The sequence below is a fragment of the Globicephala melas genome, chromosome 8 (assembly GCF_963455315.2).
Source record: "Globicephala melas chromosome 8, mGloMel1.2, whole genome shotgun sequence".
Taxonomy (NCBI): domain Eukaryota; kingdom Metazoa; phylum Chordata; class Mammalia; order Artiodactyla; family Delphinidae; genus Globicephala; species Globicephala melas.
The window spans coordinates 62777008-62794364 of NC_083321.1; the positions used below are offsets into that span (position 1 = coordinate 62777008).

A 17357-nucleotide genomic window follows, 5' to 3' on the forward strand; every position below is an offset into this window, starting at 1 on the left:
GCTCCTTGGGGTCAAGGTTTTGTGTTATCGTCATCTCCATCCGGACTGCTCCTGCAGGATTCAGAGGCAAGGATGTCATGGGTCCTGCCCTCAAGGGGCTCAGAGTCCAGTCTCACCTCCACCACTGACAAGCTGTGTGACCTCAGGCAAATTACGTGACCTCTCAGAGCCTCCTTCTCATCTGTCAAATGGGGATAGAGCACCAGCTGCACAGGGTGATCGTGATGAGGAAATGAAATAATACACGTGAAAGAGCTTTGGGAATCATAACGTGCTGTAAAGTAATGGCAGCAGCTTTGACTTTCACAGCGTTTGCTAATGTGTCAGGTACTGCTGAGGGAGGGGAAGCCACAGCGAGGTTAAACAGCCGCCTCTTTCTTGGGCTAATAAGTGGAAGAATCTGGATTCAAACTCACGGCTGCCAGCTCCAGAGCCCATGGTCTTAACCACTGAGCCAGGCTGCTCAGGTGGCTCATTCTTGCTTAGGACACCATTCTAGCTCCATATTGCCTTGTAGGAGGTGGCAGGACAAAGGTATAGTGGACAGAAAAGACCAGGAAGTACCTGCCTTCTCAACCCCTCACCCCCAATTCTGGGTCCACAGAACCTGAGGTGGTTTAGGGCTTTCTCCAAGGAGCCACACGGCTACATCAGAAAGACAGTAAGGTCTAAACTTCTTTTCCCAATCTCTTTGCCTCCTGGGTTATGCATCCTTGAGACTGTTTAGGACCCTGCCGTGGCAGTTGTGTGTGTGTGACCAAAGGATGAGAGTGGGACATATATGGTGCCTACCCTTCCACAGGCCACTTTCAAAGTGATCATCTAAAAGTCACTTAGAGGCAGCAAACATCCAGCCAAGGGCGATCAAGGAAGTAAATGATGACGTAACACCTAAATGGACAACTAGGCAGTCATTGAAACTGGTGGCTTTTAAGACTATGCAGTCACCTGGACAAATGTGTATGAGATTACTCAAAATGAGAAAAGCAGGATACAAAATTGCACAGATATCACAATTTCAACTGTCTGACACATATGAACAGCCTGCAAAGGGCATATGCATAAATGATAAAAATAGTCTAACTCTTGGCATTTGCAGAAAATATTCACTTTTTAGTTCTTATGGAGGTGAAAGGGTCCACGGTAAATTATAATCTGTAATGTTTCCAAGTCACAGATTGGTTCAGGAGTGCATGAGGCTGCCAAGAGTGGATTTCTCAGTGCTGCATACACGGTTTCTGGGGCAGGTCCAATTCTCCAGTGGTACTGAAGAATTTTAGGATATTCCAAAAATTTCTCAGTATATCTGCACTTAAGATGAAAGGTCAACACTAATGAGGTAATACTGAGATATAAAGGTGACCATAAGAAGCTTTTAAAAAAAGTCCTGATATTTTATAATATTTATTTTATTTATAATAAAATGTTTTATGTCTGAAATACTTCAAAACTAAGCACTCCAAAAAATTGGGAAGAAAGTTTCTATATGGAGGTGACACGAAAATATAGCTTCTCATACTTGTACAGAAATTTCAGGTAATTCACTCCTTCTGAATCAAAAGTAGTTTGATCCTTATGTCTTACATACTCTCATGCCCATTTTACAGATGAGGAAGGTAGAGTTGTTCAAGGGTTTAAATAAATTGCCCAAACTCACACAGCCAGAAAATATCTAAGCTGAAACTGAGCCTTGCTTTGACTGGGTCTCATGACAGCGCCCTTTCCACCCCATCATTTGACATTGTGGGGACCAGGGAATGTGGGTTTGGCTCCTGACCCCCTCCCTGGTCCTCCTGGAAGAGTCCAGTAGTGGCTGGAAGTTCCAGCTGGTCCTGTAGACCAGGCTGGGGAGCAGTGACAGCCTGAATGGGGTCTGGGGAAAGACCGTGTCCACATCTCCAGCCAACTGGCTTTCCTTTGTCAGGAGGGAAAATGACTTCTCAAAAACAGCAGAGGGTGGAGCTTCCACACTGTCTTGGTACCACATGGAACAAGAAATCCACATTCTGCCCTGCGTCCCACCGAGTGATTGGTTATAAGAATGACTGCCACCAAGGCGTGGGACTATGAACTGGCCTGGACCCTCCCCTGGCAGCCCTCCTCTATCCTGCACTTCCTCACATAAATGTTAAAAAGAGAAGCTTTCAGAAGGCAGTATTGCCAGACAAAATACAGGACACCCAGTTAAATGTGGATATCAGATAGGAGATATATATATATATATATATATATATACACACACATATATATATATATTTAGTATAAATATGTCCCAAGTTTTGCATGGAACATACTTACATTAAAAAATGATTAGCTATTTATCTGAAATTTAAATTTAACTTGCATCCTGTATTTTTCTTTGCTAAATCTGGTAACCCCATCAAGAGAGGCAGAAGGAATCTTGAAGCTGGGAGGCAGTGTGCCGCAGAGGAAAGGGCATTGCCAGGCCCAGTGGCCCTGGTCAGATGCTCTCCCGGAGCACCCTCAGGACAGTGTGGTTTTAGAATCAGAAGGGGCTCTGGGCTTTGGCATCGGACACACCTGGGTTTGAATTCAGGCTCTGCCACTTAACTAGCTCTGCGACTTTGGGTACTTGTCCCTGCTTCATTTTACTTCTCTGTCCAATAGGGATAGTAATGATCTCTATTGCATCATGCAAGCTCTTTGAGGAAAGGGTCCTTATTCATGTGCATCTCCCTAGTGATGTTTACAGTGCCGGCGCATCGCAGGCCATTAAAAAGCGTTTACTGATGTGAGTTGCGTTTATTCTAGGACTGGGCTAAGGAGATGCTGAATTAAGAACTAGGGACGTCTTAGAAATCACTTGGTTCGGCTTCCTCCGAATGAGTGTTGGGGACCCAGAAAGGTTAAATGAACTGCCTAAGGTCACAAAACGAATTTGGTGGAAGCAGCTTCTAGGGCAGGGGTCTTCCCAGGCGGGATCAGCTTCCTCCCCTCTGAGCCTGCTGCTTCCCCTCTGCTAGGTAGTTGCCAAGCTCCCGTTGGCACTAAGTAAGCCTTCAGGTTAAGGCTCTATCCAGAGCAAATGAACCAGGGCTTCCTCCTCTGCTGTGGGAGTTGAATAGACCCTCCACGGCTGTGTGCCTGGCTCTTTCTAAGGTGAAAACTCTTGCAGACTAAACGTCATGGAAAGCAAAATGGCTGGCTCGTCTTCCCTTGCCGTACCATTGAGCACTGGGTTTAAGCTGGAAGAGAGACGAACCTCTTGGTCTGGAAAAATATTTATCTTGCAGAGCAACGGGCACATGAAGATGTTACTCAGAGAGCATCTGGAGGTCTGGGGAGGTAATGGGATTGGGCTCACGGTGTGGACATGGTGCACTTTCCCCCTCTGGGTGACAGTTATGCCCACCATGTATTTCTCTGGAAGCTCAGTTAAGCCCAAGGGTAAAAGCTACAAAGACCCTAGGAAGGGCCCCTTCACCGGTCACATGTGCACAGAGAGCCTGTGCCCGATGGCAACACGGGTGAATGCTGACTACTTATGAGCTGCGATAAAGACAGTCTTGCCAGGTGGAAGGAACCCTTCCATACCCAGCTCTGTGGGCGATCCCACGCTGCCTCAGCAACCAGTAACACCCAAGGCACAGTCTACCAGGCTCTGTTGATGATCTGTCCCCTCCATCCCCCTCTTTAGTCATTTCCACAGAGACTTTCACATCACCTCCTTGAGAGGAAAATCCATTGAGGCTCAAGACTTCCGCAGGAGAAGCCAAGCCCTGGGTTGTCCCACAGAACCTTTAGCACAGAGTGGGCCAAGCACTGGGCTTGGACTCAAACCTGGCAGAAGCCATTTCTGCCCTGGGGCCCCTTTTCCCATGTGAAACGAGGGGGTTGAGTGAGAAGTATTTACATATAATATCTAGTAAGTATGACATCTAATGTGAACAGTCTGTGACTCTGCTGTGTGTATATGAAACAAGATGTACAAATCAATCCACACACAGACACAAGGGAGGGAGGGCCGGAGCAGGTGCCCTGTCTAACTGGGCGGGGCTCCCTCCCCCTGGTCCTTTGGAACTTCATCACGGGATGTCCCTCCTTCCTGGGATCACGTCTCACATATTTATTTTTCCAAACCTCCTTGGTGTCGGCAGGTGAAAGTGACTCAGAGTTTCAGGGCTGCAGATAGCAGATGTTTTCCTTCAACAGGAAACCTGGAGGGGTGTTTTCTTTGACTCTGATTAAAGCTCCTTTTGCCTCAGAAGTTTTTTATAGAGACATACACACAGATGGTCTAGTTGTTCTGAAACTAAAGCCTTCACAGCAGCAACCCTCCCTGCACTGCCACGTAAGACGGAAGCTGCAAGGCAGAGCCTCCCTCTCCTGTTGCTGTGTCTTGCTCTGGGTGAGAGATGTGCCCCCAGACTTCTAGGGGAAAAATCTTGCAAACTGATCATTTTTTAAAAAGAACTCTAGTGTGGAAGATCACATAGTCAATGCATTTGAAAAGACAGAAATCATTGTCTTCCGTCTTCCCAATGTTGGCCTCTTTGTAACTTTCTTGAAGAAGGTCTGGCGGGAGTTCACCTTTCTTTGCGGGGGAGCGCTGTGAAAATGGCATCGGTGTGCCCTAGTTTGATCCTGAGTGTCCATGGAACACAGACTGTGTGAAACACCTACTTTCTCAGTCTTCATTACCCAGTCTGTGACACAAATACTTGACATCTTGGAGCAGTGTGCCACAGTAGACAAGGCCACTCTGGTGCCAGAGAGACCAGGGTTCAAGTCCCAGCTCCAACACTTAGAGCTGTGTGACCTGAAGTAAGTAGTTAACGTGTGTCAATCTCAGTTCCCTCATCTGTAAAAAGGGGAGAACAATATCTCATACAGTTGGTGTGAGAACGAAATGAGATTGACGGACTTCCCCAGTGGTCCAGTGGTAAAGAATCCATCTTCCAATGCAGGGGAGGAGGGTATGATCCCTGGTCGGGGAACTAAGATCCCACATGCCACGCGGCAACTAAGCCCACGTGCCACAACTAGAGAGAGAAAACATGCAAGCCACAACTGGAGAGAAGCCCGAGTGCTGCAACAAAGAGCCCATGTACCTCAACAATAAAGATCCCGCATGCCTGAACGAAGATCCTGCGTGCCCCAACTAAGACCTGACGCAGCCAAAAAAATAATAATAATAATATTAAAAAAAAAAAGAGAGATTGAAATATACAAGTGCCCAGAACTATGCCTGGCCATTGCAGGTGCTGGCACAGGTCTTACTGGACATGGAGAACACTGCTTTCTCTCTCATCTGTGGTGTTGCATGGCAGGTCAGGCTGTGCCCTGTCCCCTCAGCTGGGGAATCCTCTGGTCCTTCCAAAACTCTCTCCCTTCCACACCCAGGAGGGAGAGCTGAGGCAGAGGCCGAAAGCCCCAGGGGGGAGAAGCAGACACTTTGAGGAGACGTAACACATGAGCCATTAAGATGATCAATTAGGTGACAGTGTTGAAACACTGACAACTAAAAGATTCCACCCACGCCTGGCTCTCATTTATCTCCCTCAGCCTAGCAGAATGCCTGACACCTACTAAACACTTCATAAACTTTAAAAAAATAAGTAAAGAGAAAGTGCTCACAAAATAATCTTCATTGAAGAAATCAGAACAAAATTAGGGGCACAGCATGATTAATTAGGTAATACTGTATCTACGTCTATGTACACGCACAGAGAAACAGCGGACAGGAGCACAAATGTAGCGTAGTGGGAGAAATGCCACTTCCTTCTCCTTTCAAAATGTTGAATAATGTTTTAAAGTTACTTTAGTAATAAAAATTCTAAAAGTCAAGACATAATCTTTACTCATAAAGCAACAAAAACCCGGGCAGGCAGTGTGGTATGGTGTGGGGAGAGGAGCGCTCATGTGGATTAGGACCCACTCCTGCCACTTCCAGCAGATCTTCTTGGGCCAATTAATCTCTCTGGGCCTCAGTTTCCTCAGCTGTAAAAAGAGGGTAATAACTGAGCTCCACTCACAGGGTTATTGTCAGGCTGAAACAGGGTGGTCTGTGAAAAGGGCCTGGCCCTGATTACTCAGAGTTTCTCACCATCTTTTCTGGTGGGTTTGCTACAAGTTGGCACTAACTCTAAACTTTAGCTCATCATTGCTGAGTGCTGGACCTTCAGTGACAAAGGATCTAAGGCATCTGCTAGAGGCAACCAACTCCCTCCCAAGGGATGCAATGGCCTAAGAATCAGTCTCAAGCCGTTCCACTTCTTGCCTAGAGCCAGCTTTTTGGAGAGAGAGAGAGAGAGAGAGAGAGAGAGAGAGAGAGAGAGAGAGAGAGAGAGAGAGAGAGATGGTCTCAAACAAATCCAGTTGGAACATGGCAGGAGGTGATGGATGGGAATAATAACTAACACGAAGTTTGCTATACTCGTCCACGTTTGTGCGGTTCCACACATGTCCTTTGTGGCTGAGGGACAATTTCAGCAAAACCCAGGCATGTGGCTGGGGAGGGGAACCACAGTGCAGAGCAGACCTTGAAGATGGGTCTTAATGAGCAGCTATAAGGCTGTACCACCACGCAGCCTCCCTTCTCCTCGTCTGGTGGGGAGGCATATAGAGAAGAGATTTAGCGGTGGGAGAATACCTAGTAACTTTCTGGTCCAGGCCCTAATTGTACCAGAAGGGGATGGTATCTAGACAGGTACAGGGACTCACCCGGCTGTCAGGGGTACCGGGACCAGGGTCCCTGCTTGCCGGGCCAGCACTTCGCGTGCTCTTCTTGTCCTCCCTCCTCCCCCTCCCACCCCCGTGAGTTCTCAGCTCTGAAGCCAGGTCTGTCTGCTGCTCCTTCATTTGACCGTATCTGTGGATGAAGCCTGAATAAGCATCACTTCTCATTAGAGGCTACAGTGCTTGTTCTTGTTTAGAAATGAGGATGTTGTGTGGCATCCAGGGAGGAAGGAGGCCATGCAGAGTCACAACAAGTTTTCTAGAGAAAGATCAACTCAGAATGCAAATAAGTATAAGCTTTTTGACAATATGAATCGAGAATCTAAAACATGATCATTCCCTTTGCTTCAATATTTCCTTTTCTAGGAATTTATCCTTGGTAAATCATCAGAGATGGAAAGACTGATCTGCAAAAACGGGTATCACAGCACAATTATATTTGCAAGAAGACTAGAAACAACCTAAATGTCCAAGAGTGGAGGGTTTCTTACATGAATTGTGATATGCCAGGCAGCTATGAAAATGACCTTGTGGAATAATGGCTAGTGATCTGGGAGAAAACTCATGACATACATTACACCTAAAAAAGCAGGATACAAAACCGTATATGCAATATAAACTTAATTTTGTTTTTAATAAACGTTTCAGAGGGATAAGGCTGGAAAGAAATATCCCAAATTGTAAACAATGATTATTACTGGCTCTGTGACTAATATTTTATTTTTAATACTTCTCTGGAGTTTTTTCAATGAACATGAGAAAACGTTTTTCTCAGATGGACATGCACTGATTTTAAACCCAGAGATAAATATCACCAAGAAGAAATTCTTTTATGTTCATGATACAGAGACACAGAGCTGAGAACTGCAGACATGCACAAACACCGTGACCCAGAGTGGTGGTACCCAGAGCAAACTCTTGGCTGGGGTTTGAGCTCCTTAAATCCTAAACCTCCTGGAAGCCTGCAGGTGGCTCTCAGCCACAGCTCGGGTCAGTTTCTCTCCCTGGGTTTGCAGGATTGCTCATCTGCCTGATCCAGACATTTCAGCCCTTGGTCCTGGCGCTTTGAGTTTTAATCCTTTTACGGGAGTAGCTGGCCTCTAAAATGCTGAAAAAACACAGCCCAGCAGCCACTCTTGCCTCAGCGGCTTTCTTCACTAATGGATCAGAGAGAGGCCATGAGGGCAATGGAAGCTGCCTAGGGACACGGGACAAGGAAGCACAGAAAGCCCGCCCAGGGGGTACCTTGGCAGGAGGTAGGGGAGCAAGAAGACCCAGCAGTGGCTGGGGGGAGAGGATGGGACTGGGAGAGTGGGATGGGCAACCAGGGAGGAGAGAGGTTCTGGCATCACAGCCATGTAGGGGAGGTGTCCTGGCAGCGGGGACCCCAGAATGAAATGGCCTGATGCTTTGTAAACAGAACCACCACACAGAGGTGCTCCCCACGCCATCCCAGCTGCTACCCTCTGGCTCCCGGCCCAGGCAGTGCGTTACCTCGTTGTTGGTGCCCACATCCAGCAGGACAGGGAGGCACTGCTGCGGGTTGACACCTCCGCACGCCGTGTACAGGGCCAGCTTGCCCACGGGGATGCCCATGCCGTAGCAGCCCAGGTCTCCCAGGCCCAGGATGCGCTCCCCATCAGTCACCACCACAGCCTGAAAGACAAAGCAGGACGCCATCAATCAGGGACAGCACCTCCTGTGACAAAGTGCTCGTTTGTACAGCACGTCAGGCCTGTCGACTGGACGCCCACCGCCTCTGCTGCGGGATGAAACAGCTTGTCTGGGACAAGGCCAAAGGATGCTTTCAACTGCAGGTGGCGGGCCCTTCCCCCATCCCCTCCCCTTTCTGGCAGGGCTGGAGAGAAACCCCGCTGAGGTGAGATGATGGAAAGACACCGGCCTGCATTCCGAGGTTCTGTTCCTGCAGGAACAGCTGGAGGGAACCCACACCGAGTCATTCTCCCTCAAAGAAATTAAGCAGACTCTCTCAGCTTGAGCTCTGGGGCTGGGGACAGGGAGGGAAGGCAGAATGAAAGGAGATAATAAAACAAGTGTTTATGCTGCTACTACAGCCCCAGGGTTTAGAGACCCATATATGTGCTCTCCGCCCTGTTCCGGGGTATAATAAATCCAATCTGTAAAAACCAGAGCTCCTTGTGACGTCTGCTAGGGTCACTATTCCACGGGAAACCAGGAGGGTTCTCAAGGTGTACTGGGATTGTCTTTGTGTTTTGGCAAAAAATCACAGAAGGCATAGTAGGTACTAGACATAGTACTAGTTCCAGGCTTACCTACTGTGAATTAACAGATGCTGATGGAGCTGATAGTGATGACAGAAATAATCATATGATAATGATGGCTATTCATTCCCTCATTCATTCATTTAATACATCTTTATGAAACACCTGCTTTGCAAAAGACAGTGTGCCAAATCCTGGGGGAAGGAGGTTCAGTTTGCTCATCTATAAAAACAAGAATGCGTGGACCCAGCCCTCGAAAGGACTAATGGGCAAAAGAGAGGTGGAACATGTATAGTTATACTGACTCTGGGGGAAAAGTGTGAGGGCAGCGGAACAGCTCAAGGGCAGCAGAGACTGAGAGAAGGGAGAGGTACTTCCTGTAGGATAACCTTTCTTAGGTGAGGGGACACACGTGCCACATCTTGGACAGGTGGAGATTATCCATTAGGGGTACAGCTGGGGAGAAAGGTATTTGATGCAAAAGGAAATTAAGGTTCAGGGTAGAAGTGGGGGGAATGTAGGCTGTGTGTGTGGGTTCAGGTCCCACGAAAGGAGAGAATGGAAAGTCAGACTGCAAGGCGCCCTGAAGAACCCACCAGGGTGACAGTGAAGCTGTTTACAGGTCACCTCAACTGGCTCTCCAGCACTGGTTCCCTCCATCTCTAAGTGAGTGGAGTTTATGGGGCCACCCAGCCCTCCACTGGAACCAGCTTCGGGTCAGGACTTAGGACCAGCTCTGAGCTGTGGCTGTCCTGGTTGGCCCCAAGCGTGGTGCCGTGGGCACCGCAGAGGTCAGTTTACTCCACGCAGGTACAGTGGTGGGCTGAGCACCGGCGATAAAGAGACGAAGACCCACTCCTACTGGGGAGGGTTTATGGTCCAGCACCCACAGGCTCTGTGGAATCTTCTCTCTCCCAGGGTGAGAGCACACAGGGCTGTGCTGCCTTTCGGTAGAAGCAGGTGTAGAGACGCGTAAAGCCACACCTCCACTGCTGGAAAGGGGGCTCTGGAGAGCGCAGCGGCCCCATGAAGGTCGTGCTGTCCCCCTTAGATTGGTCTCCTGCCTCCAGGGCGAGTGTCTCCGTCCTGCATCTCCCTTGCTCCTCCCCCGCCCTGGCAGGGAGGCCCGTCTGGGATAGTTATCTGTGTTTCACAGGTGAGCAAACTGAAGCTCCTGGACCTTCATGCTCTGTACATATTTGTTAAGTATCAGCCAACCGCCAGGCACTGTGCTGGATGTTTCCACATCAGTTATCTTAGAAATATCAGATGACTTACCAAGGGCACCTTGCTTGTGTATGTGGCAAGTCGAGATTCTAATCAGGCTTCAGGTACCTGGTTCAGGGCTCTTTCTACAACCCGGCTGGGCTGGGAAAAAGCACCTGTGCTCTTGGCAAAGTCCCGTCCCGCCTTGGTGCCACCCTCTCCGCAGCCTCTGACCCCCTGCTGGCAGCTTCCCCAGTGAAGCCTGTGCCTTCACGCTACCCCTGAGTGCCCAAACTCTGAGCATTTCTCTATCATCTCTCCTAATCAAAGCCTCCCTATTCTGGTTCCCATTCTCTTAGATTTCTCTCTGCTGAGGGGCAGTGAGTGACACGGAGTTCAACAGAGGAAATCAGCTACGACTCCAGGGTGTTCTCCTTATAACTCTGGGGCCTTTCAAGATGGTAGCGGGGGGACTTCCCTGGCACCTTGGAGGTTAAGACTCCACGCTCCCAATGCAGGGGGCATGGGTTCGACTCCTGGCTGGGGAACTAAGATCCCGCCTGCCTCGCAGTATGGCCAAAAAAAAAGATGGTAGCGGGGCTCTGCAGGGCCACCCTCCCAGCCTGGGGATGTCCAAAGGTGCTTGACTACACGCCTGACTCCTCCGAGGGAATGTCTCACCTCCATCTGTCATCCACTCTCCATCCTGCAGTGCTAAATGGCTGGATTATTGCAACGGCTTCACAACCAGGCTCAAAGGCCTTTAGTTACTTCTAACTGTCCATAAAATAGAGTCCAAAAGGCTTATCTCTTTCATGACAGGAACCCAACATGCCTTCTGAAACTCTGCACACAATTGCCCCCTCTAGCAGAACTGGCCTCACTCCCGTCAGACACACTCTGAATTCACCAATAATCTCTAGCCTCTCAGCCTCTATATTCCTGTCACTTTCTGCTCTTTCTCCAGCAGTGCAAATCCTGCCCGTTACAACCCAATGTGATTTCTCCTGGCGCTTGCTGTATCTACCACGCACCCGGCCTGCTCAACCTTCCTGTCTGCCTGCCTGCCTTCTGCAGACATTTATTAAGTACCTACTGCTTGCCAAGCCCTGCATAGGTGCGATTTAAAAATCTGATGGTGACAGCATTTGGGGTCTTATTTAACATTTTAAAAAATGTCCATTTAATCTCACCAAATAGCCTAAAGGTTAATGGCAGGGGTTTTGGCGTCTGATAACCAGTATTCGGATCTAGGTTCCTTGATAACCCACCAATATGTAATCTTGGGTCATCAGATAACTTTTCTGAGTTTTAATTTTCCATAAAATGGGAATAATAATAATGTCTAACTCGTCAGCTTGTTGTAAAGATGAAATGAAATAATAAGTGTCTCATTTTAACCAGGCGCCTGGTGCCTTGTAAGTGATTGGCAAATGGTCACTGCTTGTATGATTATATTGATGGTTAGTATTGGGGGCAAAGATTACATAGTAGAATTTTTAATTGTTTCGTCTGGCTTTAGTTCAGCTTCACCATAGAAAGGCCATGCAACAATTATATCTGTTAAATGAGTGAATGAAAAGGAAACCAAGGGGAGACCTTGGCAGCTTTTAAGAAAGTCTGGCCATGAGAAACTCAACCGCATTCTAACCTTGACATTGTCGTTCATTCCAATGGCAAATACTGTCACCTCTAAGCAAACACTTACAGCTCACCATCTGCCAGATTGCCACTTGGATGTCCAATAGTCCTCTCCAATCCTCCAAGTCCTTTCCCAAATGAATCTGCTTTTCCCTTTCTCTCCTTCTCAACTTTCCACTTCTGCTGTCCTCCCTCACTCTGTTACCTCCTATCTCCCAGGCTCAAAACTGCCCAATCTACTTTGACTTCTTCTGTCATCAGTCAACCACAGTCAATTGGTCACCAAGTTCTGCTGATTTGACCTGCTTCCATTTTTCTCACCTGTTTCATGATCTTCATCCCTATTGCTAACCTTAGACCAGCCCATCTGCGTCTCACTTGACCACTTTAGTGGTTCCCTGATTGGTCTTTCTATTCTTGGATTCTCCCTACTCCATTGCATTTTTCCAAAGCGCACCCAGATTTGTCACGTTCTTGCTTCCAAACCTCCGATGGCTCCTGATGCCTATAAAGCAAAGCTCAGGCATCCTCGACTGACATTTGAGGCCTTCCGTGGTTTACGCCCAATCTGCTCTTTGAATTTCCCCTTTATCCACTCCATCCAAACTGAAACGCTGTTAATCTTTATAAAGGGTGTGTTTTCTTGACTACACGCCATTTTACACCTCAATCCCTAACCTCCTTGATCCAAACCCTACCTTCCTTGCATGTTTCAAGGAACGATTCAAGAGGTACTTCCGTCCATGAAGCTTCCCTTCTGGAAGTTATCACTCCCAACTCTGCATTCCTATAGCATTTTCCTCTCCCACAGCACCTATCCCTTTCTTCCTTGTATTATAGTTATATATATTTCCTTGTCTTTCATAGCAACTCTTTAAGGGGAAGTAAAGGGTCTTGTCCTCTTTGATTCTTCAGCGCTTAGCCTGGGGCCTGCAATGTGATATGAACTCAGTAACCGATGGACAATGTCATAGATCCAACACAGAGAGCAAAGGCTCTTCTCCATGGGACTGAACTCAGAACTGGAGTAGGTGAGCAAGTTCAGAGAGAAGATGCTGCATCCTGTTTTTCGTGACGTCAGTGGAGCTAGAGCTGTGGGTCACTGGAGAAGTCGGGGTCAAAAGGCTGAGGGCAAACTTGAGCAGCACCCTGGGGTTTTAGAGCCCAGCAATAGCTACCAGTGGACTGGCTCACAGTTTCCTTGTTAGGATGGCTTTTACAACTCATAACCCCTCTGTAGTATTTCAGATGGCGAGGAGGAGATTCAGACGACTGAGGGATGGTGCGGCCCATTCTTTCTCTGCCTGCCTAGCTTCTGACTTACTGCCACCTCCCTCAGCCTGGGTGGACCCAATGGGGCTGACCCAGGACTGATCGGAGGATCACGCCTCCTTGCTTGCTCTGGCTCTGGTTTCCCTGGACTTGGAGCTCTGGGCATGGGCTGCCCATAGCACTGTGTGTGAGGCCCTCCCCTTCCTCCTGCTGTGCCTTCCTTCCCGCTTATCTTTCCCTTTCGTCCTCCTTTTTTCTCTCTCCACAACATAAATAATGCACAGTCCGTGGTCTCAAATCTTGGTTCCATCCCTCATGAGCAAAGCTGAGCTAACCTCTCAGCTTCTTTGTCTATATAATGGGGATGAGAACAACCCCTGCCTCTTGGAGGGTCACTGGGAGAAGTCAGTGAGTTAGTCTGTGTGGAGCACTTAGCAGAATGCTGGTGAGGTGGACAGGGTGCTGCGCCGCCCAGATTCCCCTTTTAGGAACGAAGGGGTTATTCCCCCAGTGGTACCCTCAGCTATGAGCCTATTCTGAGACTTTCGTCAACTGAAGAGAGCCACCTTGACCAAAGTCACACCCCGTTCCCAGGGCAGCAGCCCACAACCAAGGAATGATGGATGCAGGGCTACCAAGGCCCAGATCCCTTGGCCCAGCTCAGGATGACTCTGAAGGACCATCCCCGCTCATGAGCCTCCTAGCACGCCCAGCTGGGTCTTCCGATGGCTCCCACGTAGCCCAACCTCTCTCCCTTTTCCCTGTCCTGCTTCCTTTCCTCCTAGAGGTGTTGATCCCAAGAGCACTGCCTGATATGCCAATCTCCATCTCAGAGAATGTTTCCCAGGAAATCCAACTGCTGACCCCGACTGGGGTTTAACCTATAGTGGGCGTGTGCATGACAGGCAGGCACTTAGCACTAACATCTGGTCCAAGTTTAAAGGCCCAAGTGGCTGGTGCCCAGAGGCAGGGGATGCTCCTTTGGTTCCAGTACTCGGCCACCTCCCAGCAACTCCTTCCCAAAGCTGCTGGGACTGGGATGAAGGAGAGATTTAGGACCTTGGGAAAGCTCTTGGGGAGGAGGGCTTTTCTGAGCTGACCATTCCTCCTGGCTCCGGGAAATGGTCTCTGTGGGAAAGAGTCAGAAAAGCAGTTCTCACTCCCCTTTGTGATTTATGCTGGAAAGCTCTGTGTGGGCCAGGCTGGCCCGTCCTCCCTGAGCAAGAGGGGCCCACAAAACTGCATGGTCCCCAAGACTAAGCTTTGGCCTCACTTCCCTCACAGCCTACTCCTATTACATCTCAGTCTGCAGTTCCGCTTTCTGGCTGGGAAGCCACAGAAACTCAGCTTTTATCTTCTGAGTTGTTTCGGAAGCTTCTCTGAACTACCCCTCCCCTCCAGCCAACAACATCAAGGTCCAGAGATACCTGTGCCTTGCAAAACTCTGTCTGCCTGCCCTATTCAGAAGCTGGGGAAGCGATGGCTCAGCAGCAGGGCCCTGGGTGGCATCATCAGTTACTTGTGGACGACTGTGGGTACCGCTTAACACCAGCTTGCTCATCTGAGAAAAGTCACGCCCCTACCCTACCGCTTCTCCAAGACCCACCTGGGGGGTTTCAGAAGCACTCCTTACCCCACTCTGGTCACAGTGTGAAAATCAAGTGAAATACTGAAGGGGAGTCTCCATTAGCACCAGAGTACCATGAAAGGGTTAATGAGCAGAGATTCCCTACTTAGGGAAGGAGTTCTTCATCTCCTCTTTTAAAGGTAACTGGAGAAAACACACCAATAAACAAGAAAAACTGTGGCTTAGAACATGCTGAACCTTTGAAAGGGCAGCCCTGGAGTGAGAGAGAAGGACCGTCCTGAAAAAGGCCGGTGATGGGGCAGGATATAGACAAGGGGCAACCTGATCAGTCCTATTTGACTTGTACACACGCCAAACTATGTGCCCCATATTCAGAGCTCCCGGTTTTTCTAGAGAAGTCAGAAATCCAGGGTTTAAAAAAATTTTTTTTTTAAATGAAGTCTCTTAATTTTAAAATGTTGTCCACGAATTCAAATTTTTCAAAAGTCACTTATTTATTTTTTTATTCAACAAACTTTTATTTATTATCTTTTGTATATCAGTCGCTATGCTAAATAGCTTCTGTTGATCCAAAGATGAAGAAAAGAAAGTACGTCCCCTCTAAGACAATTTAAGAAAACACCCCCCACAAACACCCAGGGAATTTAACAGAAAATACTTCTACCAATTATATGACTCTCAATGTTTTTAAAAATTGTATTTGCAGATAAGATGATCAAATTTTAAATGGGACAGCTGCTCTCACTTGAGCTATAGCATATAAAATTAATATAATAACATTAAAAAGTAATACTAAAATCATTAAGGTGAGTTTTTTCAAAGAATTCCTTTTCAACTGCTAAAATTTGTTTCATTTTTTAAAAATTGACTTTATTGCTAATAAGACCAGCCAATGTGCCAGAAGGAATCTAAACAGGATGCCAGTACATACTGTTCACAACACAGATTCAGAAGTAAAAACTCTTGGCCTTTTTTGGGTCCAGGTCTCCTTAGACATTTTTCCCGCCAGCTTTGCTTTGACCCCAGCCACTGTGAGAAGAGGATATAAAACACGGTGGGTTCCAGAATGTTCTGTGCCTGGAAGATCTCCATTCAGAATTTTTGGCCAAATGTTCCATTAATTCCCCTTTGACTAAGGCACTTTGGGGTCAGATGAACTTGGGGTCTATGAAGATCATAGAAAAGGGACTGGGTCTAGAGTTCACACCGAGGCTACATGTTTCTGAAATTTGGGGTGAAGCCAGACTCTGCTGTAGGGATTTAGGAGGGAGTTAGCTCAGGGAAGCCTTTCCCTAATGAAAGAATTTGTTTTTCAAAAGTCACTTTAAATCAAACATCTCTAGGGACCAAACTGACTGGCTGCCCTTTTGTGGTCTGTGGTTCCCTGGTAAGGGGACCCCCTCCTCGGCCACCCTTGGGCGTCTGCAGCCTCTTCCCTGCACTGCTGTGTGTGCTACAGCCGCCTTGTCCACCTCCAGCAATGACAGTGTCCATTCAAGTGCCCTTCAGTGTTGTACAGACTTTATCATAGTTAATCCTCACAATTTCCTGTGGTGAGATCAGAGAGGTTATCCGCACACACAGCAGGTAAATGGAAGATTCAAGACCAGAACTCAGGTCTGCCTGGTTGCAAAGCCAGAGCTGACTCTTCTACATAGTTTCTGAGACTGACCTCTGGCCTCCTCCAAAGTGAAACAGGAGTATAGGGTGGAGGGGGAGAGGTGGCCCCAGGCATTCACCTGTCCACTCTGGGGTACTGCAGGGTGAGTGGCCAACAAGTCACCCTGTTTGTTCCTCATCCTCGGGCTCCTGTCTTCGGCAGCACAGACAGTCTACTGTAATTGTTTCCAGGTCGGTCTCTCTAACTAGCCTGCAAGCTCCTTGAGGTTGGGCCTGTGCACCTTCTTTATCCCTGAGCCCCCCAGAGAACTCCTACAGAACAGATGTTACTAAATGGCTGTTGAATGCAACTGAATTAGATGCACTGGCCCAGATATCTACTCATGAAACTTATGCTTTTCCTGGAGGCTCTGGCTACTTCTCCTTGTTTGAGGCCTGCCGAGTTCCACCTCTCCCAGGGTGACCCCAAAGCCCTCATTTCTCTTTCTCTAAAATCACAACAGGTGCATCTCCATCTCTCTGGAGACACTTAGAACTTAGAAGCTTCTCAGAATATGTTGGCTGAAGCCCACGGATACTTAGCAGCCAAGGTTCTATTTTGAATTCGTATCTTGATTTCCCAGTCAGAGTGAAGCAACGTGGGGTCGGGGTCTACACTCCTCAAAGCAGAGTCCTGGGTGCAGTTTTGTAAAGTTACGCCCTGACAAGAGGAGTGATGGGGACCTGAAATCCAGCCCATGAGCCCCTCACCAAGGCCCTGTGCCAGCCTGGAGGAAGCAGTGCTTTTCTCTTACTGGTTAAAAGGGGGTGTCTTTTCATCTTATTTTTTAATTCCTCATAGCTTGCACAGAGGCACCATAGATGTCAGTGCAGACCCCATCTCCCTGCTCCTGGCACAGGGCCTGATAACCTGGAAGATGTTCACTGTGTCCACCTACTGAGTTCATTCAACTCAGCAAGCATCTACTGAGTGCCTACTGCGGACAAGTTTCACCACGGCTGAACCGTCCAGGAAGGAGGAAAGATTAGCCTGTAGGACCTCAGAGCATGGGAAGGCTGGAGTTAACTTCCCATCGAGTGAGCTGGTT

At 48.1% G+C, this 17357-nt stretch overlaps 1 protein-coding gene across 4 annotated transcripts in view; it reads right to left on the reverse strand.

Annotated features, from left to right (window-relative positions):
* The window catches only part of ME3 (malic enzyme 3), a 279475-nt gene that overhangs the window by 46789 nt on the left and 215329 nt on the right, over positions 1-17357 (reverse strand). For all 4 annotated transcript variants that reach the window (XM_060303875.1, XM_030835867.2, XM_060303874.2 and 1 more), the window contains one exon: positions 8194-8355. In XM_060303875.1, the coding sequence (XP_060159858.1) occupies positions 8194-8355 (162 nt within the window). The remainder of the gene's footprint in view (positions 1-8193; positions 8356-17357) is intronic.